Below are 21239 nucleotides of genomic sequence, written 5' to 3'. Positions count from 1 at the left end.
ATTTTTATATTTTCAAAAATGCTGCATACATATATTTAATTTTTCATCTTTATGTATCTATTGCAGTTACAGCACTTTTATTTATTATTGTTATGAGTGTATACTTCATTTTCAATCCTTGTATCTGCTACAGTGATGCGGTATCATAGGACCGCAAAGGTTTGTTACTGCGCGCCTTTTTTTTAATACATTGTCCATATATTCCCGCACTTTTTGAGTTGTATCTTATCACGGTGGCTTGGTCTTGATGAAGAGGTTTGAAAACCTTGAAGCGCATTGACTCAAAAGCACGCATTCATGCTTCACCTTTGTGTGTGATTATACCTCGGGCAGCATGGATTCTAAACCACCGTAGTCCTCATTTATTGCATCGTATCCCATTGGTGGTCCTGCAGCAGCCTTTACATGCTTCTACAGGAGTTGTGTCTTTTACAACCCAATCAGGTGATCTATAATGTTCTACACCACTTTATTACCAGTTAAGACCCTATTTCCGCTTTTTGTCTCTCCATTTTTACCTTTCACTTCAACTGCAATTAATGGCAGAGTTGGTCATTCACACGATGCCCAAATCCCAAATGGCCAACTGGTATTAAATTTAGAAGGCACAGTGTCCAGCTCCCAATCCTCACGATCCTAGCTTAATTCAAAAACGTATGGTGCAAAATTCTGGCTTCCTTCATTCATACTTTCCCTTTGTTTCTGTTTTTGTAATACAGTCCTAAAGGGTATTATTACCTCTCTGTTACAGAGTATTTCCAGCTGTCTGACTCGGTGATTCCCAAATTGCCCTCAATGGCTTTCCTGATTCAAAATATATCAATACTGTTTTTATGGAAACCTATCAATCCAAGAGTAAGCTTCCTTTCTTTTGGGTGACTTCCATACAGGTTGTTCCGGCATCCTAGGTGGTACAGCATCAAACATTAAAGGCTAAGACGCTTCCACTTGGGATTTGGTGCATACACTCCCATGGCATCCTTCTCTGATGCCAGCTTAGTCCGAATGGTACACCATGCTACTTGTTGCACACATTCATACTCTTGTCTTTTTCCCAATCCCTCAGATTGCTTTAAGATATGGTATTTCATTGTGTTCCTCAATGACACTGCAGTGAGTTGCAGGTTGCATTGCACCTAAGAGAAAGGCAACTGTATTAACCCCTTAGTGTGACAGGGCCAATTTTTAAAATTCTAACCAGAGTCACTTTATGTGGTGATAACTCTGGAACGCTTTAACAAACCCCAGTGATTTTAAGAATGTTTTTTCGTGACACATTATACTTTATGATAATGGTAAATTTAGGTCGATATGTTTTGTGCTTATTTATAAAAAAAAATATCAGAAATTTGACAAAAATGTAAAAAAAAAATAAAAATTGCAATTTTCAAAGTTTGAATGATTATCCCTTTCATCCAGATATTTATTAATGTTTGTTGTGGCATGACTAACATTTCCCACATGTCTGCCTTACATCAGCACCATTTTTAAAATGCTGATTTATTTTGTTAGCCTTTTAGGAAGTTTAAAAATGTAGCAGTCATTTTCAAGGAAATTTACAAAATTTATTTTTTTTGAGGGACCTATCCAGGTTTGATGTGACTTTGGGGGTGCTATATATTGGAATAGCCCAAAAGTGATACAATTTTAAAAACAGCACGCCCCCTGACATATTGAAACTGTCAGATAGTTTATTAACCCTTCAGGTGATTTTCAGGAATTAATTTAAAGAGGTATAGCAGGAATGAAAAAGTGTTTGTTTACCACCTAAATGTCGCTGACTTCTGAACTGGCCGCTGTAGCCGGCAGACTCTAAAGGGGATTTTACACTAAGCGATATCGCTAGCAATATCGCTAAAACGTCACTGGTTTTGTGACGTTATAGCGATATTGCTAGCGATATCGCTATGTGTGATACTTACCAATGACCGGCTCCCCCGCTGTCCATCGCTGATCGCGCGAGAATGTCCGGCTCCATTTCTCATCGTCTGCTTCCTGCTGGGCTTCCTGCTGTGTGAGACGAGCGACGCTGGACGCGGGCGGGAGGATGTCAGGATCGCTGTGTGTGAAAGGTAATTATCGTGCGCTGCGTCGCTGCTGCATCGCTGTGAGATCTTTCTGTATGAAAGCTCACTAGCGATCATTTAGCGATGCACCAGCGATCCTGACCGGGTCGGATCGCTCGTCGGATCGCTGGTGCATCGCTAAATGTAAAAGGGCCTTAAGGCCGCTATTGGCCATGAACTGCTATGGCAAACATCAGGACCGCACAATCACGATCTCGGTGTGTCAATTAGATTAAAGCGGAAGCCCCCACAATCTATTAACCATTTATGTGATGTAGTAATTTTTGACAGCTGCAATTAAGGGGGTTAAACAAATATTCTTCTATAGCAGGTGTGACAGAGCTTGCGAGTGATTTGTTTTTAAGTGTGATTTGGCTTGTGTGTAACTTGTGATTCAGCAACTTTGTATTTAAGGAATTTAGAAGGGAGTAAATTGTACCGAATCACTGTTAGCATTTACTTGTTTATAAACTTATTAATATTTCTGTGTCGTGCAATCCCTATTAGTAAAATGTTCTCCATTACTGACAATGCCATCCAGCGTACATCTCATGATATGTATGAAATCCTTGAAAAGCCATTTCAGAGTGCAAACAGCTATAAGAGATGTGTGCACACTGTACATTTAAAAGGCAAGGTACTGGATGTATATGAACAGCTGGCAACACTGAGATCCACTGACAACACCAAAAGGAGTTTTCTGCTCACTGAGCAGGTGCTCAGTGGGGTAGATGTTGGGGAGGATCATAGCATGGAGCAGGACAGTGAAGCAGCTAGCTGGGTGACAATTTGAAGGTGAGTTAGAAGGAATCATAGAATCGTAGAGTTGGAAAGGACCTCCTGGGCCATCTGGTCCAACCCCCTGCTCAAAGCAGGATTCGCTAAATCATCCCAGACAGATGTCTGTCCAGCCTCTGTTTGAAGACTTCCATTGAAGGAGAACTCACCACTTCTCGTGGCAGCCTGTTCCACTCATTGATCACTCTAACTGTCAAAAAGTTTTTTCTAATATCTAATCTGTGTCTCCTCCCATTCAGTTTCATCCCATTGCTTCTAGTCTTTCCTTGAAGAGTGTCAGGAAGACTAGTTCTGATCTGGAACATCCCAGCAAGTTTGCTTCGTTGGCAGATGTGGGGGATGTCATTACAGTGATCACACACTGCTCCAGCAAGACACATTTTCTGAAAGTCAGGGGAGTGTCTGCTCCAGTAAGGGGGTAAATAGGAGCACAAGCCAGACCAGACAGGTACTGGGGAAGACATAGTTTGGCAATGCTTTACATTGTGAGAGATTGATAACATAGAGAAACTCAAAAAAACACATCATGAAAAATAGCTTACCTCACCAAAACCTTGTCAAATAACAAATGCACTAGCAGGATGCAGCAGGCCCCCATTGATAAAGGCTGGAGCAGCACAGGTGCTAACTACTGATGAGAACAACCACCCACTCACCTAATCATGGAGAGGTTGGCTGCCTATTAGAAAAAATGCACACAGATAGGGCTTGCATAGGACGCTAGTCACATACAGTAGGTAAGTGTGATGCAAAGTGTCTGGTTAACAGCCTGTTGATCACTCCCATAGTACTAGCAGGTGGGCTGTTCAGCATTATATATGCACAACACAGAATTCCAAGCCAACATAAAGGGGCCTAGCTGCATCCTGCAAAAAAATGAGAAAAAGTGCAATAAAAAGAAGAAAAAGTAATGCATATGATAAATACATTAAATGAGGTTTTGGTTACTATTTTGGCCAAAACAGATAAGTTCGCAACTCAACGCCAAGGGTCTCCATTAATTTGCGAGTCCTAACACTAATTTCAAAACAACTAACATAGAGAAAATTCGAAAAAACACATCATGAAAAATAGCCTCACCAAAACCTTGTCAAAAGACAAATGCACTAGCAGGATGCAGCTGTTAGAATCTGTTCAGTTTGTGACTATCCAACATTTTCTTGTAGTGTTCTGGCTGCTGGTCTTTTTCCTCTGGTGCTGGGTTTGTCTTGGGTCAAGTGATTGTATCACCCTTTATTAACCTGCACCTGTCTCCCATTCCTTGCCGGACAATAGTGTTAATCCAACTGAGTTCTGGCTTGGAGCTTTGCTTTGCCTTCTATGTGTTTAATTAGTGCAGCGCTGGGACCTCTGATTCTGCAAGTCTTAGTTTCTGTTTTCAGCTTATTTCTGCAGCCTTCTCTTTGTTTTCTATTAGGAGGTGACCCGTTTTTGTACCCAGTCCTTAGATCTTTCAGGGACCCCCTTCCCCCTATCTATAGGTCTTCGCTTGAGATTAACCTAGGATCGTCGGTGGGTCTATTCGCTAGGAATGGGTCGCCCACTCCATCATAGGGTATCAGCCAAGTCACAGTGCAGAGTCAGTTTTCCCCCTCCTACCCTAGTCCTGTGCTGCAGTACCGTAATAGCAGCAGGCCCCCATTGATAAAGGCTGGAGCAGCACAGGTGCACTCTACTAATAAGAACAACCACCCACCCACCTAAATCATGGAGGGGTTGGCTGCCTAGTAGAAAAATAGAATATTTGCTGTTGGATATGAAAAAAGCGCAGAATAGGGTCTTGTCCAAGATATTTAGGGTTAACATAATCAAATTGCACTCACCAAGCGGAGCTACAATTGTAGCATGTAAGATTATCCACTGCAGCAGATCCACCGGTCACGGATGACAGAGCTATAGAGATTGATGGGAAAACGTGGATTTGATCTGCGCTGCCAAATAACTGAAAGTCTGGAACTGATCATACATCGTTGTTGTATGTGGCATTTCCTGATTAAGAAGTCATAGTACTTCGAAACGCGTTGAATAAACCACATTTTGTATATGATCAATTCTGGACCTTCAGTTATTCAGCTGCGCAGATCAAATCCATGCTTTCCCCTCAATCTCTTTAGTAGAAAAAAATGCACACAGATAGGGCTTGCATAGGACGCTAGTTACACAGGTAAGTGTGATGCAAAGTGTCTGGATAACAGACTATTGATCACTACTAGCACCATGATATATGACATGGTCAGAGACACCAGAAAATCTCCCCTAAATGTCACCGGTTTAACCCATCAAGAAGTACAGCGCCACCTCAAAATCATTAAAGTTGACAAATCACTGGGCCCGGATGGCATACACCCCCGTGTGCTGCAGTAATTAAGTACTGTAATAGACAGACCATTATTTTTAATATGCAGGGTCTTTACCACGGGTCTGGCACATAGCAAATGTGGATCCAGTTTTCAAAAATTTGACAAAATCCGAGCTTGGAAATTATAGGACGGTTTACTGTGGGTAAAATTCTTGAGGGTTTTCTAAGAGATGGTTTCCTAGAGTATCTCAAAAAGAATAGTCTAATGACCCAATATCAACATGGGTTTATGAGGGATCAGTCCTATCAAACTAATCTGATCAACTTATATAAAGAGGTAAGTTCCAGGCTGTACCACGGAAAAGCAGTGGATGTTTTCTATATGGACTTTTGAAAGGCAATTCATATCCCACACAAAAGGTTGAAAAATAAAATGAGAATAATGAGACTAGGGAAAATATGTGTAACTGGGATAACAACTAGCTGAGTGATAGGAAACAAAGGGTAGTTATTAATGGAACACACTCAGATTGGGTGATAGTGTTCTGCACAGTTCACATCCTTCACTTTCCCTGTGTTCTTCCCTATGTCCTTCAGTTTGTACCCGGGTTGTCCCATCTCGACCGGTACCACAGCGTCCTCCCTGTTCAGCTTCACTACGTTCAGGAGCTCCCTTGTCCGTTTTGCCCCAGACATGAGGGCATCTGCCCAGGTAGTAAGCTGCCACATCTTAGAGTGACCTGCTTATCAGTGCTGCTGCACTTCTGGCCCAACGGCCGTGGACGGCTGGGCTTCGCCATTTCCCAATGTTATGGAGTCATCTGCCCTGTCTGAGCTCTGTAGCCCACCTAAAATGACAAAGGAAAACCCTCTAACCTCCAGTTGGCTCCTCCTATGTAAAACTATGCACTTTATTGTACCCCATCTAGTGTCCACCTTGAGGTACTGCACTTTCCCTAGCTACACAACATATGTACATATGAATATATAGCAGCATCTGAAGCATAATATATAAACAGTACAATATCAACATGAGGAAAGGGAGTGGAGCATCACACGATCCCGGTACACCCCTTACACTCGCCCCTCCTTTAAGATTGGTCATCCCCAACCAAGTAAAAAATTAAACATTTTTATTTTGTACATGAGAGTACTCCACACAGGGAGGTAGGCAAAATAATTAAACAAGGTTGCAAGGGAGTCCTTATACAGGTGCCTGGTTTACAGTCCCCCAGGTAACACCTTTAGTCCAAAATGCTTCGGTCGCATCTACAGGACCTGTACACAGCAACCGTCCATAATATAAAACAGTCCGAACCTGCTCTTTAGGTCCTCAATCCTTGGAGAGGGTGTCCCCCCTCCTTTGCGCAAAGTACTGTCCTATTTCCGTGTGTGCACTGTCTGTCCTTAAAGCACAGTCTGTTGCAACAGCCACACATGGTCCACTCCTCAGTCCAAGGGCAGAGTCCTGTTATCCAGCAAGAAGGGCGCAACAGGTGTAACAAAACAACATCCACTCCTGGCTGTACCGGCCTCTTGCACCCGACTCTGAGGTACTCCAGGGCTCCGTTGCCTGCAGGGACATGGAACGGTCCCATTACAAATTTTCCTAAGGTGCAACATGCACTTTTCCAGCAGCGAGTTTTCTATAGTTCAACGACACGCATCCCGTGTCGTTTTGCCCTCCCTCGGACTCTGGGCCCAGGTTCAGGCCGACATCGACTCTGCAGCTGCAAGAGTCATGGGCTGCCAAGGCAGCACAGAGGCAGAGCTGGATTGAGCAGTAGCCCGGACACATGGAGCTGACTGGGCCTGCTCCGGGGCTGCATACAGCTCCAGGTCTTCCCCTTGGTACAAGGTGACAGCCACCGCAAAGTACGCCCCGGGCTGTCCTCTTTAATAAAGGAGACTCAATCCTCTTCATCCAGGGGTCTGCGGTATTTCATGGAAACGGCATTGACAAACTTTATCATTAGTGCCTAGCTCCTGTATGAAACCATATCCATAATCAATGTCCGCGTGGACCAGCTGACCACTGGTGCGACGCCCAGCCATAGCGCCCCCGCCTGGTCGGCGCAGCTCTTCCCAGACCTCCTTCTCACGCTGTTTCTTTTGTTCGATAACTCCCACAATTCAGGCGGCCTACCCAGGAGATGGAAACGGGCCCTCCGTTGCCTGATGGAATCGCGATGAGCCCAGAGATGAGTGGCCACTGGACAGGGGTCTGGCCTCCTATGTTTAGTGAGTGTGAGACAGGCCGAGACGAGCGGGACCGCTATGCAGGGGCTAGCTCCCTGGAACGGGAGGCCATGTGACAGACCGGTCTTCTGGGGTGGGGGGCCGGGGCATGGACCAGCCCTCCAGGGTCAAGGGCTGAGATGCACTCACCATTTACAACTTACAACAGCATTTCTCGCATGTGTGATCTCGACCTTAGATAGACAAACAGACATACAGATAGATAAAAAAAAAGTTGGAAAAATTGAGAGAGTGACGCACTACAAGGAATCCTGAACACATGGGTCTAAGATCGATTCAAATCTCTAAGGGCCTCATCACACATAGCGATGCACCAGCGATCCCGACAATGGTATTACCTTGTCAGGATCGCTGGTGTGTCGTTACATGATCGCTGGTGAGCTGCCAAACAGGCAGCTTCACCAGCGATCAACACCAGCGACACGCGGGTAACAAGCAACGCACGTCGCTTAGTTACCCACTGTGTAGCTTAGTTACCAGCGCGCTGGTGCAGGGAGCTGGTAACCAAGGTACACATCGGGTTTCTAAGCGGCGCGCGGCACTTAGAAACCCGATGTGTACCTTGGTTACCAGCTCCCTGCACCAGCGCGCTGGCAACTAAGGTACACATCGGCTTTCTAAGTGCTTCGCGCTTAGAAACCCGATGTTTACCTTAGTTACCAGCGGCAGCTCGCTGATCGCTGGTCTCCCGCCTGTCACACGCAGCAATGCGTGCTGGCCAGCGGGACACCAGCGATCAAAAAAATGTCCTGGCCATTCCAGGACGATCAGCGATAACCGGCAGGGGGCCGGTCGCTGAGAAGTGTCACACACAGCGATCTCGCTGGTGAGATCGCTGTTGCGTCACAAAACTTGTGACTCAGCAGCGATCTCGCTATCGAGATCGCTATGTGTGACTGGGACTTAAGATGCCAGAGACTAAAACCAGAGATGAATGCAGCAGTCCAAAGTATTATACAAAAGTGTGGTTTACTCACCCTAACATCAGAGTAAAAATATGGAGCTGAGGCGTAGACTGTATCTGAGGCTTGGGTGAACAAACCACACTTTTTTTTGCATACTCTGGCTACTGCTCTAATCTTTGATTTTTTTCTTTATAGCTTTGTATAAAGTGTGAATGACACATGCTCATTGTTTCTTTCTCCTTTTTATTTTTGCACTTTAGGGCTTTTATAATGAAATTGCAAATCCTACATTGATTAACATAGAAATGCAGTATCCTGAGAACGCAATCGCTGACCTCACTGAGAACAACTTCAAACATTACTTTGAAGGGAGTGAAATTGTTGTTGCTGGACGAGTAACAGATAATGACCTGAACTCATTTACTGTGGATGTAAAGGCTGATGGGGTAAGTAAAGTTATATTGTAATGCTATATATGCTACTGTTCAACCAAATGTCATTTCTTAGAGAAAGTATCATTGACAACTAGTGTTGAGCGATACCACCCGATATTGAAAAATATCGGATAGAATTGGATCGGCCGATCTCCAAAAAGTATCGGGTATCGCCGATTCCGATCCCGGAAGTCCCATTCAAGTCAATGGAACAGAAATATCGGAATTAAAAAAAACCCCTTTCTTTCCTTGTAGATTAATTCTACATGAAGAAAAATAAGTAAGAATAATGTAGAATGTATTGTGGGAGGTGTAGGAGACATTAAAGCCATAGAGGTTTAGCCCAATCAAATGGAATAGCAGCAATTACATTTTTTTTTTAAAGAGTTACAAAGATATTGACTATGTTAACCTCTTTTATATTTTGTCAGATATGTATGTTTCACTACTTCCATGCTCTTCACCTTCTTTTTTTACTTCTCCCACACTTTCTCCTTCATCATCCTCAGCAGCAGCATCTTTTTCATCAACTTCTTCTTCACCTTATTCATCTTCTTCTTCTTCACCTTCTTCCTATTATTCTTTTTTTTACATTCTTCATATTCTTCTTATTCAACTATTATTCTTCTTCATATTCTACTTCTTCATCTTCTTCCTATTCTTCTTCTTCATCATATTCTTATTCGTGACAGGCATTCCTGTAGTTGTTATCTATAAAAGTTTGAAGATTACACCTTCCGTTCTGCCTGTCACAAAAGATTTACAACAGGATTTGTCCGCGTTCAGTTTGGCCTGCAGCAGCAGGCATTTTCCAGGGGCACCACGAGGAGGAACGGACTCACCCCCATACACTGCTTAGTCTTCTTCTGCTTATAATTTAGATAATATCATTTGCTCTGATTTTTAGTCTTATGCTTAATGTTCTTCTGCTTTTGGTTTTTCTGCTTCTTGGTCTTCTGTCTCTTTTTGTTCTGCATCTTGGTGGTTGTCTTCATGTTATTTGTCCTCTTGGTCATCTTCTTCAGGGTCATCTTTTTGGTCTTCTTCGGTGTGGTCTTCAGGGTCGTCGTCTTCAGGGTCGTCGTCAGGGAGATCCAGAGTGAGAACCAAAAACCATTTCCACAAGCTCGAACTTGGAAAAGTAACAGAAGGTACAAGAAGGCTGAGGAACTGCTGAGAACCAGCTGACGGTACTGGAACCCGGATGGTTAGCAGAAGGAACAAGAGCAAATGGAACTAGCGAGGACCAGCTGGCGGTGCTGGAACCCGGAGGGGCAGCATAAGGAACAAGAGCCAATGGCACAACCGTGGACCAGCTGATGGTGCTGGAACACGGTTACTAAGCAGGAGGTACCTGTGCTGCAAAGCACTACCAAGGACCAGCAGACGTTGCTGGAACTCGGATACCGAGAAGGAGGCACCTAGGCCAAAGGCACTGCCGAGAACCAGCTGACGGTGCTGGAACCCGGATGGGTAGCAGAAGCTGCAAGAGCCAATGGAACTAGCGAGGACCAGCTGACGGTGCTGGAACCCGGAGGGGCAGCAGAAGGAACAAGAGCCAATGGCACAACCGTGGACCAGCTGACGGTGCTGGAACATGGTTACTAAGCAGGAGGTACCTGTGCTACAAAGCACTACCAAGGACCAGCAGACGTTGCTGGAACTCGGATACCGAGAAGGAGGCACCTAGGCCAAAGGCACTGCCAAGAACCAGTGACGGTGCTGGAACCCGGATGGGTAGCAGAAGGTACCCATAATAAACAAAGTTTCAAGGCCGCGAGCAGGCAGCAGTTACCAAAACCCACAGTCCAACAGGGGGTGCTAGTCCTATTGGCACTACGGAACCAGCCTTTATTACCAGAACCCGCAGCCCACATAGGAAGCACCTAAACTGCAGGCACCATAGACTCGGCTAACCCGACCGCAACACGACAGGACAATGTATTGATGGCAAAGTGACGTTGACACTCCCCGGAAACAGCAGGCGTGCTGGAACCAGGCTGGGCAGGAGGGAGTATCGGTGCCAAAGATAATTCTGAGCAGCAACTGGCGATGTTGGAGCCTAGGGTCAATCATGCAGCAGGCTGAGGCCTACTTGAAGCAAGTAGTAAATAAGATGTAGTGTGTGTAGGGGAGCAGCTGGTGTTACTGAACCCCACTAACACTGGAGCATGTGTTTTTCTCTGTGCAGACGGCACTTCCGAGCAACAACTGGCTGTGTTGAAGCCCAGGATCAATCATGGAGCTGGCTGAGGCCTACTTGGAGCAAGTAGAAAATAAGACGTAGTGTGATTTTGGAGGCAGCAGGAGACTTTGTCGTCCACACAGCAGGGGAGCAGCTGGCGTTACTGAACCCCACTAACACTGGAGCATGTGTTTTTCTCTGTGCAGACGGCACTTCCAAGCAACAACTGGCTGTGTTGAAGCCCAGGATCAATCATGGAGCAGGCAGAGGCATACTTGAAGCAAGTTTTATATCGGTTGTACGCTACTACTGATTGTAACCGTGCTCCACTTAGGCCTCTGGCTCCACTGTCTCTAGTATTTCCCCTGGCCTCCAACCCCACCAGTTGCTGCTCAGAAGTGGCGTCTGCACAATCCACACTTGTTCCTTTGTTACTGGGTCCATTCACGTCAGTTGATCCCCTGATGTGTGTCCGGCAATGTCTCCTGCTCTGTCCACATTCCCACTAATAGGTCAGAGGCCTAAGTGGAGCACGGTTAAAAATCTGTAGTAGTGTGACTGTGTAGGCAGCAGGAGATTTTGTCGTCCACACAGCAGGGGAGCAGCTGGCGTTACTGAACCCCACTAACACAGGAGCTAGTGTGTTTTTCTCTGTGAAGATGGCACTTCTGAACACCAACTGGCGTTGTTGGAGCCCAGGATCAAGCATGGAGCAGGCTGATGCCTGCTGTTTTTTGAATGTGGAGGCAGCAGGAGACATTGCCGTCCACACAGCAGGGGAACAGCTGACGTTACTGAACCCCACTAACACAGGAGCTAGTGTGTTTATCTCTGTGAAGACGGCACTTCTGAACACCAACTGGCGTTGTTGGAGCCCTGGATCAAGCATGGAGCAGGCTGAGGCCTGCTGTTTTTTGAATGTGGAGGCAGCAGGAGACATTGCCGTCCACACAGCAGGGGAACAGCTGATGTTACTGAACCCCATTAACACAAGAGCTAGTGTGTTTTTCTCTGTGAAGATGGCACTTCTGAACACCAACTGGCGTTGTTGGAGCCCAGGATCAAGCATGGAGCAGGCTGATGCCTGCTGTTTTTTGAATGTGGAGGCAGCAGGAGACATTGCCGTCCACACAGCAGGGGAACAGCTGACGTTACTGAACCCCACTAACACAGGAGCTAGTGTGTTTATCTCTGTGAAGACGGCACTTCTGAACACCAACTGGCGTTGTTGGAGCCCTGGATCAAGCATGGAGCAGGCTGAGGCCTGCTGTTTTTTGAATGTGGAGGCAGCAGGAGACATTGCCGTCCACACAGCAGGGGAACAGCTGATGTTACTGAACCCCATTAACATAAGAGCTAGTGTGTTTTTCTCTGTGAAGATGGCACTTCTGAACACCAACTGGCGTTGTTGGAGCCCAGGATCAAGCATGGAGCAGGCTGATGCCTGCTGTTTTTTGAATGTGGAGGCAGCAGGAGACATTGCTGTCCACACAGCAGGGGAACAGCTGACGTTACTGAACCCCACTAACACAGGAGCTAGTGTGTTTATCTCTGTGAAGACGGCACTTCTGAACACCAACTGGCGTTGTTGGAGCCCTGGATCAAGCATGGAGCAGGCTGAGGCCTGCTGTTTTTTGAATGTGGAGGCAGCAGGAGACATTGCCGTCCACACAGCAGGGGAACAGCTGATGTTACTGAACCCCATTAACACAGGAGCTAGTGTGTTTTTCTCTGTAAAGACGGCACTTCTGAACACCAACTGGCGTTGGAGCCCAGGATCAAGCATGGAGCAGGCTGAGGCCTGCTGTTTTTTGAATGTGGAGGCAGCAGGAGACATTGCCTTCCACACAGCAGGGGAACAGCTGACGTTACTGAACCCCACTAACACAGGAGCCAGTGTGTTTTTCTCTGTGAAGACGGCACTTCTGAACACCAACTGGCGTTGTTGGAGCCCAGGATCAATCATGCAGCAGGCGGAGGCCAACTTGCAGCAAGTTTTATATAGGTTGTAGACTACTACTGATTGTAACCGTGCTCCACTATGGCCTGTGGCTCCTCTGTCTCTAGTATTTCCCCTGGCCTCCAACCCCGCCAGTTACTGCTCTGAAGTGGCGTCTGCACAATCCACACTTGTTCCTGTGTTACTGGGGCTCAGTCACATCAGTTGATCCCCTGATGTGTGTCCGGCAAGGTCTCCTGCTCTGTCCACATTCCCACTACTAGTAATGGGAATGTGGACAGAGCAGGAGACATTGCCGAACACACATCAGGGGATCAACTGACTTGACTGAGCCCCAGTAACACAGCAACAAGTGTGGATTGTACAGATGCCACTTCAGAGCAGCAACTGACGGGGTTGGAGGCCAGGGGAAATACTAGAGACAGTGGATCCAGAGGCCTAAGTGGAGCACGGTTAAAAATCAGTAGTAGTTCGATTGTGGAGGGAGCAGGAGACTTTGCCATCCACACAGCAGGGGAGCAGCTGGCGTTACTGAACCCCACTAACACAGGAGCTAGTGTGTTTTTCTCTGTGCAGACGGCACTTCTGAGCGACAACTGGCTGTGTTGAAGCCCAGGGATTACAGTTCAGGTGGTAGAAACATGAACACAACAGGTGGCCTGGATACTGTTGCCAACCAATTATTTATTCTGGAAGAGGACTGGCTAATTCTGGCGAGATCCAGGCCTTGTTCATTTTCAGAAAAGTAAGCCGGTCAACGTTATCGGAGGATAGTCGCGTGTGACGGTCTGTTAGTACACCACCTGCGGCACTAAAGACGCGTTCCAATAATACACTGGCAGCAGGGCAAGCCAGCACTTCCAATGCATACTGGCTAAGCTCTGGCCATGTATCCAGCTTAGAGACCCAAAACTTGAAGGGGGAAGAGCCATCTGGGAGTACACTGACAGGGCAAGACATGTAGTCTGTCACCATCTGACGGAAATGTTGCCTCCTGCTGACTGGAGCCGTCTGTGATGGTGTAGACATTTGTGGCGGACACACAAAACTTTGCCACATTTGGGCCATACTGGTCTTGCCTTGTGCTGAGGCGCTGCCTCTGCTCCCTCTTTGTGCAGAGTTTCCTCCACTGCCTCGACGCGCAGAGCTGCTTTGTAAAGCACTAGCAGCACTGCTGTTGGGTGGAATGGAGAACATGATGGACTGCACCAGTGTGTCTTGGTACTCCCGCATTTTACGCTCCCGGTTCAACGGTGGTATGAGGCTTTGTAAGTTGTCCTGATAGCGAGGATCTAGGAGGGTGTACACCCAATAATCAGCTGTGTTGAGAATGTGGGCGATGCGGCAGTCGTTTCTCAGGCACTGCAGCATGAAATCAACCATGTGATGCAGACTCCCAACTGCCAAAGAAACGCTGTCCCCTGCTTGAGTCGTCATCTCTGCCTGCTCTGCATCACCCCACCCTCGCTGTACATACTGACTAGAGCATTGTGTGCCTCCCTCCTCTGGAGAGATGTCTTCCTCCTCCATTGACTCCTCCTCACAAAGTGTCCCCTGCCTAGGCCTTTGTGAGGAACCATGTAGCGCAGACTGCCAGAAGCAGATGGAATTTGTGACTCCTCATCCTCTTCCAAAACCTCCTCCCTTAGTGCTTGCAGTGTTTTTTGAAGCAGGCAGATAAAGGGGACAGTCATGCTGACTAGTGCATCATCTGCACTCGCCATCCGCGTGGAATCATCGAAAGAACGCAAAACGAGGCAGATGTCCTTCATAGAGGCCCACTCAGTGGTGCTGAAGTGTGACCGGCGCACAGTGCGACTTGTTTGCGCCTGATGCAGCTGGTACTCCATGACTGCTGCCTGCTGCTCACACAATCGCTCCAACATATGTAACGTTGAATTCCACTTGGTGGGTAGGTCACATATGATGTGATGTCCCGTAAGGTGTAATCAGCGCTGCAGAGCAGCAAGGCTCAATCTTGCCGTGCTGGAACGCCACAAGTGAGCGCACTCTATGCGGACCTTGTGCAGCAGTGCATCAAGATCCTGATCGTCCCTCAGAAAGCTCTGCACGACCAAGTTCAGCACATGTGCCAGACATGGGATGTGAGTGAGGTTCCCTAGGCCCAGAGCTGCCACCAGATTTCGGCCATTGTCACACACTAGCAAGCCTGGCTGGAGATTCGCTGGCACAAACCACACGTCGCTCTCCTGCTTGATGGCATTCCAGAGCTCCTGCGCTGTGTGCTTCGATTCCCCAAAGAAATTAATTTGAGTACGGCCTGTTGACGTTTGGCCACAGCTGTGCTCATATCGGTCGTAACAGGCTCCTGCAGCGCTGTTTCTGAGGAACTTGAGTAGGAGGAGGAGTCAATGTGTAGAGACTGGATTCTTGCAATCCGTGGAGTTACAGAACACGTACAGCGCCACTCTCCAGATCTGTACCCGGCTCCACAACATTGACCCAATGGGCAGTGAGAGAAAGGTATCGTCCCTGTCCATGGTCACTGGTCCACGCATCGGTGGTCAGGTGGACCTTGCTACTGACGGCGTTTAGTAGCGCATGTTTTATTTTTCCCTCCACATGCTTTTGCAGGGCAGGGATGGCTTGCCTGCTGAAATAAAAGCGGCTGGGCACGGTGTATTGTGGGACTGCCAATGCCATGAAGTTCCGGAAGGTGTCAGTCTCCACCAGCCTGAATGAGAGCATTTCAAGGGCCAGTAGTTTGGCAATGCCAGCATTCAGAGCCTGTGCTCGGGGATGGTTTGCCGAGTATGGCCGCCTTTTATCCCATGCCTGTGCTACCAATGGCTGTAGAGTGGCCTGGGAGTGTGAGGATGACTGGGAACGTGGTGCTGTGGGTGGAATGTCACTGGGTCTCCGGACACCAGTGCCAGAGGTTCTTCCTTGGCGATCCTGTGAGGAAGCCGAACCAGCTGTGTGTGAGCTGGAGGAAGAGGCCCCAACACGAGCTGAAGAGGTGGTAGGTGGTGCTGTACGTTGGCCTACGTCTTCAGTGTGTCTGTGTAACTCCACCTCGTGCTTGGTCCGCACATGTTTCCACATATTTGTGGTATTGAGGTTGCTGACATTTTTCCCTCTTTTGACTTTCTGATGACACAGCTTGCATTTGACAAAGCAAATGGCATCTGCAACTGTGTCAAAAAAGGACTACGCACTGCAAGTCTTGGGAGCGCCCGTTTTGCCTTTTGGAAGAGGAATGCTCCTAACGGGTGCCGAAGTGGAAGCTACAGGCAACCAAGTCTGCCCCCTCCCTCTCCCTCCTGTTTTGGCCGTTCGGGGAATCTCTTCCTCAGAGCTGCTCCCACCACCTTCCTGTTCCTCACGCCATGATGGGTCAATGACCTCATCATCTACATTCCCCTCTTCAAACACCTGCTTCTCCTGGGTTGTCTCGCCAGCACCGTACGCACCAGAAAGTGGCACCTGAATCTCGTCATCATCTGATGCGTACTGAGGTGTGCTGACCATAGGCACTGGCCCACCCGCCTCTTCAGATTCAGAGGGACAAAGAAGTTGCGCATCACTGCATACTCCCTCTTCTTCACATTCTGGAATGCTGCTTGGCTGGCCCCCTCTTTCCAAGCCAACAGATTCAGAGAACAGAAGTAGAGACTGTGATGGCTCCTGTCCAGGGCTCTCTGACTGCCTGGGCACTTTGGCAGGTGATGAAGAGACAGATGGTTGCTCTTCAGTGCTCTGGCCCTGAGAGGACGTGGAAGTCATTGAAGTTGATGCGTTAGCTGCCATCCATCCGAAAACGGCTTCAATTTGTTCCTCCCGCAGCAGTGGGGTACGGCGAGGTCCTACAAAGCTGCACATAAAGGACTGTTGCCTGCTAAAACTGGGGGATGCTGACTCACTGGTGCCCGCAGGAGGCACAGAAACCCCACGTCCTCTCCCTGCAGAATCCCCACGTCCTCTCCCTGCAGAATCCCCACGTCCTCTCCCTGCTGAAACTCCACGCCCACGTGCCTTACTCCCTGCCTTCTTCATCTTGGTAGACTGATAAAGATAGGCAGAAAAGTACAAAGGGGGGGCTAGTGTGCTTATTCCTGTACAGCTGGTAACAGGTATAAGAAACACTAATTTTATGAAGTATGTGTGTGGACTACACTTTAATAGGAGCTAATGTGGCCTACGCAACTGTCAAATGTAGTGTTTGGTGAACTTTATTTTGTTTTTTGTTTTTTTGAAAAAAAAACTAAAAGGATGTGACCAAAGATTTGAAAGCGATAGTATCACAAACTTTTTGGAGCTATTACAATGCAGGAAGGTAACCTACAATGCAAAAGATGAGGCTCCAAAAAATAGGGTAATACTAATCTGGCTGCAGCTGAAGGGCACAAGCCAGAAAAATGGCTCCTCTATCTACTCCTATATAGTGTTTGCAACCAACCAATGTAGATGGATACAGATGGATGCACGCTAATAGGAGAATAAAAAATGAGCTGCAATAAAAGAAAAATATGTGTGAGGCAGTGAGGCACGCTGAGCGGCCTACAACCAGACATAGCTGCAGGACACACTACTCAGCGTGAGCTGCACTCACACACAGAGACCTCTCAGACAGCCGTGAACAGTGCAGATAAGTGGGCACTAGCAGTGAAAGGCTGCAGAGAGGCTCCGCTGTCTACTCCTATAGTGTTTGCAACCACCGTATATGGATACGGATGGATGCACACTAATAGGAGAATTAAAAATGAGCTGCAATAAAAGAAAAATATGTGTGAGGCAGTGACGCACGCTGAGCGGCCTACAACCAGACGTAGCTGCAGGACACACTACTCAGCATGTGCTGCACTCACACACAGAGACCTCTCAGACAGCCGTGAACAGTGCAGATAAGTGGGCACTAGCACTGAAAGGCTGCAGAAAGGCTCCGCTCTCTACTCTTATAGTGGTTACAACCAACGTATATGGATACGGATGGATGCAATTGCACACTAATAGGAGAATGAAAAATTTGCAGCTATAAAAGAAAACTATGTATGAGGCAGTGACACACGCTGAGCGGCCTACAAGCAGACGTGCCTGCAGGACACACTACACAGCAGGAGCTCCACTCACACAGACATTGCAGACAGCTGTGAACACTGCTGCAAGGCAAAAGAACGCTACAGTGATTGATAATGTAGCCTGGGTAAAGCACAATATGATTTTGAAAATCGCTATCACTAACTGTCCCTCAGAGTCTTGAACAGCAGCCTGTCCCTAACTGAATTCACAGCACAGTGAACCAGAAATAAGATAAGATAATCCTTTAATCATCCCACCATGGGGAAATTCAGAGCATTACAGCAGCAAGGCAGGAACAAGTACAGATACAGATGCATAAAGGGATTACATTGACAGTAGGTAGGTACATATACGAAAAAAAAAAGATGTAACCGGACTATCACAACTTTGGATTTGGCGGCGGCGGCGGCTTTTATAGTGCATCATGACATCATTTCAGCAGCCAATCACAGCCATGCCATTAGTTAACATGCCTACATGCCTAACAGGATGTGCCCACACTTCTGAGGATTGTCATTGGCTGAATCAAATGAAACTGGCTCATAGCATTATGGGAACTTCCGATTCCGGTATTCGATATGCTAAAAGTATCGGAACTCAGTATCGGAATTCCGATAAAGTGAATATCGGCCGATACCCGATACTTGCGGTATCGGAATGCTCAACACTATTGACAACACATAATATCCTTCATATTTTCTTCCTTCATTGTGAGTTATACTTAATGCAAGTGAAAAAAATATGTAAATATTTAGGGAATAATTGAAATTATTATATTTAAATACAATAATTGTTTCTTACATTTTGTTATACAAACATTTTTATGAATTATTATCTTTAGTTGGAATAAATATTTTCAAAGATGCCTGCTCTGTCTCTGCTTGTTATTAAAAATGGGGGGACTCCAAAAAAATGACATGGGGTTCCCCCTATTTTTATTAACCAGCTAAGGCATAGCAGACAGCTGGAGTCTGATATTAATTGCTTGTGAAGGTCCATTGATATTGGCCCCTGCTCAGCCTAATAAGAACAGCCCTCAGCCACCTCAGAAATGAGGTGGTCCATTAGGCCTGTTTCACACTTACGTTTTTCCTGTCAGTTGCCAGCCGCCAAAAAGGCGGAGAACGGATCCGTGTCCGTCGAGACATCAACGGGTGCCACCGGACCGTTGTGTAGACGGGATCTGCTGATCCAGGCATGTTAAAGTAACAGACGTCATGAAAAAAAGGACCGCTGATGCAGAGACCGGGGCCTCGGGAAGAGGCAGGAGTTGCGGGACGAGGCAGGAGCCGGGAGAAGAGACCGGGGCCGCGGGACGAGGCAGGGGCTGCGAGAAGAGACCGGGGCAGCGGGATGAGGCAGGAGCCGCGAGAAGAGACCGCGGCCGCGGGACGAGGCAGGGGCCACGAGACGAGGCAGGAGCCGCGAGAAGAGACTGGGGCTGCGGGACGAGGCAGGAGCCGTGAGAAGAGACTGGGGCCGCGGGACGAGGTCGTATGCTTGGGGGAGGAGGGAGGTCTTAGCGGCTCCCGGGATGGCATTAACGGGTTAAAATGCTTCCCGGAGTTAAGATCCCGGGCATGCGCGGTTCAAACTGGCGGTCCGTCAGAGCAAAAAAACGTTGCAGGGTCCGTCTCATCCGCCCGGGAGCAGCTAAAATCTTGGTGGATCCGTAAAAAACCGGGTGGGACGGACGCCCGTCAGTCAAGATCCGCCAATAACGTAAGTCTATGGGGGAAAAAAACGGATCCGCCCCTTTTTTGGCAGATCCGTTTTTTTTAAAACTTGGCGGATTTTGACTGAAGGGAAAAAAACGGATGTGTGAAACAGGCCTTAGATGTGCCAATTGTGGCGTTTAGCCTCGGCTCTTCCCGATTGCCATGGTACAGTAGCAATCGAGATAATAGTTTTTGTGGTTGATGTCAGCTGTGTAATGTCAGCTGGCATCAACACCTTGGGCTGTAATGGAGAGGTGTCCATCAGACAGCCTCATTACTAACCCTAATAACTCAAATTAACCTGATTTTGAAGCAATACCACAAAAAACACGTGAAGAAAAAAAAAAAAAAAAAAAAATTTAAAAAAAATATTTTTTATATATAACAATAAATAATAAAATGGTTATAATTCCATTAATATACCTTTTTCAACGTGTATAAGTGTGTGCCACTGGAAGAATGGTAGACCATTCGAGAAAAGATTTGTAAACCGAATCAAAAGAAAGACCCGAATTTTTGGTCAAAAAATGTAAAAATTAAATAAAATATATAAATAATAAAAAAGTCATAAAACAGATATAAGATTAAAATACCTTTATTGAGTAATAGTAATACAAATATATATAAAAAAGATGTGTGCTCAAAAGAATTTTATATACACCTATATAGGTTAATAAAGCACAGCGTTCCCCATTAATAAACAACTATATTTTATCCCTCTATACATTGGCTCCTTAAAGGAGTGACATAAAATATACGGAGCCCATATAGGCTCAAACAAGTGTCTGTGCATAGAACCATGTGGTGATGCAAAATAATCAACAAAGAGAGGAACCAATGTGATGGTATAAAGTGCAAAAAATGCAAAATCCAAAAATAAAAAGGTGAGTGTGGGGGAAAGGAGGGAAGAATAGAGGGTATATACCTTAGAGGAACGCTGCTGGATGAGCTACACAGGCCCGATGTACGTTTCGGAATGAATCCTTCGTCAGGGGGTGGAGTGTATAATCACAGATCTCCCTAAATACTCCTGTGCAAATAACATGTGGGAGGATTAAACCTATCACGGCGCACGTGCCGCCATATTGGCCGAAAATGGACCCGCCCTCCCGTCACGTGACCGGTAACCTAGTAACAGGATGCCAGACACAGACGTAGGAGTAGGGAAGCCGGAACTCAGGCTGCACGTGCGCACAGGCCATCCACTCACATGGTATAAGCACGCCTCCAAATGTGGAAGGGTGACTGGATTAAGCGGCGCATGCGTAGCCAGCAAAACAAGAGGTACCCGACCATGTCCGAGAAGCCCAAAAGGGGATTCCGATACATGTGTCGAGAAACACCGAGTCCCTGGCCGCGCACGCGCACATCCAGTTCCCAAACACATAGGCTAAAAAATATATGAAAACAAAGTAGAAAAAATGAACATAGACTCCGGAAAAGAAATTTTTTTTTTTTTTTTTTTTTTTTTTTTTACAAAAAAGTATATATATATGTATACTTTCAAAAAAGCATAACAATAAATATATAAAAACCACATAATAGAAATATATCCATATGCAGCTGGACTACTTC

General features: G+C 46.7%; 1 protein-coding gene across 2 annotated transcripts in view; it reads left to right on the top strand.

Moving 5' to 3' along the window:
- LOC141088279 (inter-alpha-trypsin inhibitor heavy chain H3-like) overlaps positions 1-21239 on the top strand; it is a 159078-nt gene that overhangs the window by 58728 nt on the left and 79111 nt on the right. For both annotated transcript variants that reach the window (XM_073574297.1, XM_073574296.1), the window contains exon 12: positions 8588-8773. In XM_073574297.1, the coding sequence (XP_073430398.1) occupies positions 8588-8773 (186 nt within the window). The remainder of the gene's footprint in view (positions 1-8587; positions 8774-21239) is intronic.

Source organism: Dendrobates tinctorius, unplaced genomic scaffold (assembly GCF_039654945.1).
Source record: "Dendrobates tinctorius isolate UK_male_01 unplaced genomic scaffold, ASM3965494v1 ptg000038l, whole genome shotgun sequence".
Taxonomy (NCBI): domain Eukaryota; kingdom Metazoa; phylum Chordata; class Amphibia; order Anura; family Dendrobatidae; genus Dendrobates; species Dendrobates tinctorius.
This window is presented reverse-complemented; position numbering and strand designations above follow the sequence as displayed.